This window comes from Montipora capricornis, chromosome 2, assembly GCF_036669925.1.
Source record: "Montipora capricornis isolate CH-2021 chromosome 2, ASM3666992v2, whole genome shotgun sequence".
NCBI lineage: Eukaryota > Metazoa > Cnidaria > Anthozoa > Scleractinia > Acroporidae > Montipora > Montipora capricornis.
Genome location: NC_090884.1, coordinates 18,239,163 through 18,245,888, shown reverse-complemented (window position 1 = coordinate 18,245,888; position 6,726 = coordinate 18,239,163). Strand labels below are relative to the sequence as shown.

At 37.0% G+C, this 6,726-nt stretch overlaps 1 protein-coding gene across 1 annotated transcript in view; it reads right to left on the bottom strand.

The window, feature by feature from the left end:
- Window positions 1-863: 863 nt before the first annotated feature.
- The window catches only part of LOC138038991 (betaine--homocysteine S-methyltransferase 1-like), a 13,392-nt gene continuing 7,529 nt past the window's right edge, over window positions 864-6,726 (bottom strand). Inside the window, exons 8-9 of the mRNA XM_068885121.1 lie at window positions 3,083-3,180; window positions 864-1,638 (exon numbers count right to left, since the gene is read on the bottom strand). Coding sequence (XP_068741222.1) covers window positions 1,437-1,638; window positions 3,083-3,180 — 300 coding nt within the window. The 3' untranslated portion in view covers window positions 864-1,436. The remainder of the gene's footprint in view (window positions 1,639-3,082; window positions 3,181-6,726) is intronic.

Below are 6,726 nucleotides of genomic sequence, written 5' to 3'. Positions count from 1 at the left end.
TTCTTATTGCATGACACACTAAAGAACAATTTCATTAGTACTTTTTCAACTTCCAAAAAAAATTACAAGATTGAAATAATTCTAAGTCTAAACAGAAAATGGAAATAATACAAGTGATAAACCTCGAATTCTAACAGCAATTGAGCGATATCTTTAAAATCTGTACTCCTGCGAGTCAACAATAAGGGAAAGTTCATTTAATATGACAAGGGGGGTGTGACGATATTGAGGGGGTATCCGTTTTATTTTTTTTTTTAGACACCTGAAAGGGGGGGGGGAATTGTTGGGCTAGGAGGCTAGGAGGGGGGCTCTGAAAGTTTGTATACTTCAAAACCAACATGTGACATCATCATACAGATCAGATGGTTTTCAACTCAACAATTTAATGACCTGTGCAACTCAGCTATAATTATCATAATGGATGAAAATTTCAAGCTTAGAGTTTCAATATCCCCCCCCCCCCCTTGTCATATTAAAGGAACTTGCCTTAACACAAAATGGATTTTGCTAGTTCACTGAGAATATCATCATCCTAAGACTTTCTGAAGAAAGTTGTGCACAGTTGGAAGGCCCTGCCAATGTTTAATAATTGAAAATCGCCAGGAGAAGATGGATTCTCAACCGAATGAATTTTTCGAACTTTTTTTACTGCAAATTTTTCAATTTTTTAATCCCATAAGCCAGAATTTTCCTACCCCCAAATCCCGACAATCTGCGACCCCATTCTAATAACTGGCTGTAACTCTGTTGAAAATGAAACCCCATTATAGTAAATCCAGTCTTGAAAATGCAACCCCAACCAGCAGCACATGCACATTAATAGGAAGTACCCCTGGACATGTATTTGTTTCACTCACTGTGGCTCAAAAGACTAAAATATTTATTGTCAACAGTTGTGTAAAAACAGTTATCATACATGTAAATTCATGATGACATATGCACTAAAATAACAATGACTACACATTTAATGTAGGTGAGTAGTGAGTACCAGGCATGGAAACCTCAGACCTACTTAACCCAGTGACCCCTGAGAGCGACACTTAAATGATAGATTTTACTCTGTCTATTGCCAGTCAATTTTACTCATCAATGGGGCTTTGAGGTATGAATGGGTTAAATGAAAGTAAAAAGTAGGTAAATCTTGTAAATGAATGCACAAAAATTAATCTAACTTCAAGACAATATCTGATGAAAGCAGCATATTTTATCTTCCAGCATAATAAAAATTACTTCCCTTGAATTGAATACCAGTATTTAAAATATTGCTGATGCTCACTGTCAATTAGGATAGTTATGATTTGACAATCCCTTACGAAAACTCCCTAAAAATGGATTACATTCAGTAATAATAAATGTCTTAAGAGCAGTACATTGTTGCTTGGATAACAGTTAAATTAACAGCTTATTTACAATATCGGTAACTTTTATTACAAGTCTCAATGATCCCCATTGGCAGTTTGCTGTTTACATGTAGCATGGTTGATAACAGCATCCATTTCTTCCTGGGTAGTGGTCTCTTTATGTTGTATTAGATCTTTGTCACCAGCAGTTACACCCCAGTCATCTGGGTTAGACATGCTAGAAGAGAATGGTCTCCCACTTGCTGGCTTAAGGCTCTCCCAGTACACTCTGCGAGCCCTATAAATCCAAAATTACAGTGAGGACACTCTAACCATGTACACTTGATATTTGTTTGTACATTTTTTTAGTGACTATACATGTAGACAATCTTATCAGCCCAAAATAAAATGTTTATTTTTTTAAGAATTAATGACTCCTTTTGCTCCAATTCTAAAGTAGTAATGAATTTTTCAGCTACTTTCTTTTTTGCTAATGGGGCCTTTTTAAGAGCAACAAGTTACTGATTTTTTTTTTTTTAACACTTAAGTACACTTACACAATATACTACAAAAAGAGAAGAAAAATTAAATACAAAAATGTTACGTTCGCACCCATTGCTACTGCGCATCCTTACAGCGCACGCAAATTCACATCCCACGTCATGCATTGAGCACGCGCGCCAAGTACTAAAATGAACAATGATAGGACAGATGGCCATTGCTATAGCTTTGCTTGAATTTAACGATCTTGGATGTTCGGTGACCCCTTCTTTTCTTTTCAGAAACAGATTTTATTTACAATTATCTCCACATTGTCCAAAAATGAACAAAAAAACAATGTGGGAAGTTAAAAAAAAATTTCAAGATTTCTGTCCTCAGGACATGGAATCCTGCTATCTTGAGGCTGCAAGGTGCATGAAACTATGGTCGCTAAATGCAAACTTGTTCTTCAAGGAACCTCAACAGTTAACTAAATTCACTTGATGGGTCCACTTAAAGTTTGGTAGAGAACATTTCACTTCAAAGATGTAATTGCAATCTTTTTGGGCTTACAGACACTGGCCTTATTCGCTAAGGAAGCCAGTTTTTTTTTTTCAGATTTAGGGTGTTCTTCCGGGCAAGTTCTCTCCAAAACGAAGTCGGTGACCCCCCATTTTTTTTTACATTTCTGACATCACTAACTCATCATCATTCTTTCAATGGTAAAATTTGCAGGAAAAAAATCAATGTTAGAAAATTTTTGCACGAACGCCTTAAGACATACTACAATTGAATTTATGTTTCTTCGTGTGCATAATTACAAATATTACATCATTTATAATGTAAAATGGTTTTGCCATTAGTTCCCATTTTCTTAAGACTTTTCCCTGATGGGAAAAGTCAAGCAAATTTGTCAATGTGACACTTGAGGTAGCTTTGTATGCCAGCAACATCAGGGTTTTGTACTTCCATTTTACATTTATATGATGACAAACTGGACTACTTAAATAATACAGTTAATCACACTTTTAACCCAAGAGAGCAGATTCAAGGGAGAGCAATGAATTCTTACTGCTGTATTCCTTATGTCTGAGAAAAAAAAAGGAAGTGTTTCCAACAATTGAGTTTGTTGTTGCCAATTTCCAAGTCAACCTCAACCCCTTAAATGCACTATTACAAAAATTACCAGTAGAACTCACTTTGAACAAAGGCTCAAAATGGCCCATCATACAACCAACTGTACTCAGAGGAGACAATCTCACCTTGCCCGAACCCATGGTTTGGTGTGCAACCTAAGACCCTCTCCCCAAGGACCATGTTTTTCACTAGCTGGTGGCAATTTTCCTCTTTCCTTAGCCAACTGAAGAAGAAAAAGCATATCTTCCAGTTGAAATGATCAATAATACAACTATTTTTTTGAAATAGCCACTTAAATATTATCAAATTTATGACCTATGACCTGAATTGCCTAATAATAAATATACTATATAAAATTTTTATAGCTCTATGTACAAACTGTACACATTCTAAAGCACTTTACAGTTCTAGCTCATGATAAAATTCATTACGAAGACATACTGGGTTCCACTAGAATAAAATAAAATCCCTTGTCAAATTCCTTATTACTGTAATATGAAGATGATTTGAGATGGGTAAATATAAAAATTCACTCTGGGTCCTGAAAAAGACTGTTGTGTCACATATAAATTAATCTATAAAAATTGAGACACTTAGCAACTAAGGGTGCGTTCGATTGACCCTATTCCGGAATAAGAATATGTGGAGTGATGATTTAAAATCGTATTTTTTTGGCATTTTGAAGCAACAAGGATAATCAAGATATGTTTAAAATAGCATTTTACCAGGTGTTTGACACTTTTAACATGAATCTCCGTAAAAACGAAGGATTTCTAACTTGTATTCAATAAATTCCTATTCCAGAATACGGTCAATCGAATGCACCCTAAAAGAACATTTTAAAGATAGGTCTTAAGTCTCAACTTAAGGGATTCAAGAGAGTCAGTCTCGCCAACAGCTGATGGCAAAGTATTCTAAATCTTTGGCCCTGCATGTACAAAGCACAATCACCACTGAAGGATTTGCATCTCATTTTTTGGACAGCAAGAAGCCGCTCAGCAATGTTTTATTGTTATAGACAGTTCCGAGTCCCACAGAATAATTTATTAGGAGTTACAATTAATGTTTTGGCAACATTTAGGATGTGTTTGATTGACCCTATTCCAGAATGAGAATACGTCGAGTGATGATTTAAAGTGGTATGTCTGGCATTTTGAAGCAAAATGGATCATAGACATGTTTAAATTAAATACATGTAGCATTTTAGCAAGTGTTTGACAATTTTAATGTGAATCTCCGTAAAACAACAGAAAGCTTTACAAGACCACTCGGCAGGTTCAAGCCACTGATAAGCTTCTCGGAAGCTTACATTGGAGGATAATAATTAGGCATAAATTAAAGTCATTAGGCATAATTAAAGTCACTGCAAAGGACAAACATTTCTGCATGGTTTGAATGAGAGGTTTAGTATGTGCCCGTCAACATTCATCCACTTGTGAAGCAACGGCAATATTTACTTAATGCAGAGTTAACAACCTCTTCGTGGTGTTTCATGCAGAGGATGGTCATTGCGCAATGTAAGCAAATATACCGAAAAGACTTACAACTTACAAATATGATCTCATCATTAAGCCCCGCGACAATCATACTTTTTTTTCGGTAAGGGCCTCAGCATGTTGTTTCCATTTGAGGCCTTTAAAAACTTCCAGTTGTTTGTCAGCGTCAAGTTAGCCTGCGTAGCTGGTGGTATTGTTGGCACGAAAGACAAATGCCACGCAGAGAACAGGGAGTGGCGCCACAGGCAGACCACCCTCTGTTAGTGGGGTCTGTTCATTGAAATTTGAGCATCGATCTTTTGTTAGTTATACATGTGTAGAAGAAATACAGGTGAACAATACGGCAGCTACAAAATTAAAAATTGTTCCAATATGCAATAATTTAAAGCAAGTGATTCAATAAAAGTTGGAAGAAAATGTCACATTTCATGTTTTTTTTGGTGAGACTTCTACTGCTTTGGCGTCAGTTCCACCTTAAAGAGGACTTGGTCACGCGCCGGTGGCTGATTGCTGCCTGCCCTGTTTCCTTAGTTAATTGGTTCCGCCAAGGTCAAATATTCATCTTGCAAAATAGCGCAGCGCTTAAAACAAAGGACAATGAAAAAAAACATGACACGCACTCAGTTAGCATTTTCTTCAAACTTTTATTGAATCATTTGCTTTGAATTCTGCATATTGGAATAAATTCTAGCCGCCGTATCATTCACCAGTATTTTTTCTATAAATAACAAGAGATCGATGCTCAGATTTCAATGAACAGCCCCCACTAACAGAGGGTGGTGTCTGCCTTTGGTGGCGCTGTGAAATACCGTCTGCTGGGAAACTAGGGTTTTTTTAACATCTTGGTCACTGAGTGGACAGAAATTTCTGATTGGCTGATATCAACAACACGTCAATCAAATGTTACTCGAGACCTTCCTGAAATTTGTCCCATCTGTGAAGGAAAATCAATAACGACCATCGAAGGAAGGATATCAAAAGCTCTTGCTTATCAGCTAAACATAATTGACCCATTGACTCCCAGGGGTTCCCCATTGACGAGTAAAATAGTCTGGCGTTAGACAGAGTAAAATAAGTAAGTCTGGCCAATTTAGGCCGGTTTGGACGTCAAAGAGTTAACAAAGAACAGGAAATTTTGCTCAAGAAAGAGAAGAAGAGCACTGTGAAGGAGTTGTTTTCTGGCAAAGATGTTATAGTTTTTCTACCCACGCTTGATATAATACACGCCCAGATCTTCACTTTGGGAAAACAATAAATATTGTCATCAAAAACGTTGCTTGTGATAGTTTTGCAGATACTGCAGTTGACAGTGCAAGAGAAAATTTTCCCTTCAATTTACTCTCCGGTGAATCTGAAACATTACAGGCACATTTGAGGGACAATAATCTCAGCTTTGTGAACTAAAATGTTGTGGGAAATGCTGCGAGATGGTCTGGGTTCAACCTCAAATTCAGAATAGGGGGCAAATTAAGGATCTCTGAGCTCAATTCACACATTCACATTCTGCTAGACTAAGTTAGCAACAGTTTTCAGATTAACGATCAGAACTTTTACTTGAGTAGTTTAATTGGATACTAAATCAACATTCCGCTAGAGTTCTTGGCTTGAGGTGTGAAGATTCCCTCGTTTGCATCGCCGACAGGTGGTTCATTCATTCTCTCCCTTGATGTAAACCAGGTTTTGGTCGATATTAATAAAGGGTGCTTTTTAATTAATAATCTCCGAATTGCAATGTCAGATTTCATTCACATAATCTAAAGCAATCGTTCACGGATTTACTCGACAGTCTTCCTCATTTTACTTCTTTGACGTATCTACCCTTTCCAATTGCTTTCCACATTAACATCTGTGTTTACTATCTTCCATGTATACTGCTCATAAGTTTTGCGCCCAAATATTGACACTTGTAATATAAAACTTGGTTCCGCATTACAGCTTTACTCTTGATTGCTGTTCATAATTGGATTCACAGTGGGCAGCATTAAAAAAACATACGTTTTCGGGCAGGTGGTATTTCACGGCGCACAACCCCATTCTCCACACCAACAACACCGGCCGCCAGTTATGCAGGCTAGTGTCAAGTTGGATCGTTAGGCACATGAGATGTTGCTAACAACTGATCTCTCTATGTCCCATCAGATTCAGTATGAGCTTAATTTTATCTGTCACTAATTTAAAAGTTTAGCAATTATTCCTCTCATGTTATTCCACCTAACTTCTCGACAACAGTACCCTGATGATGCCAAAACATTGTTTTTACCTCCTTGGGCACT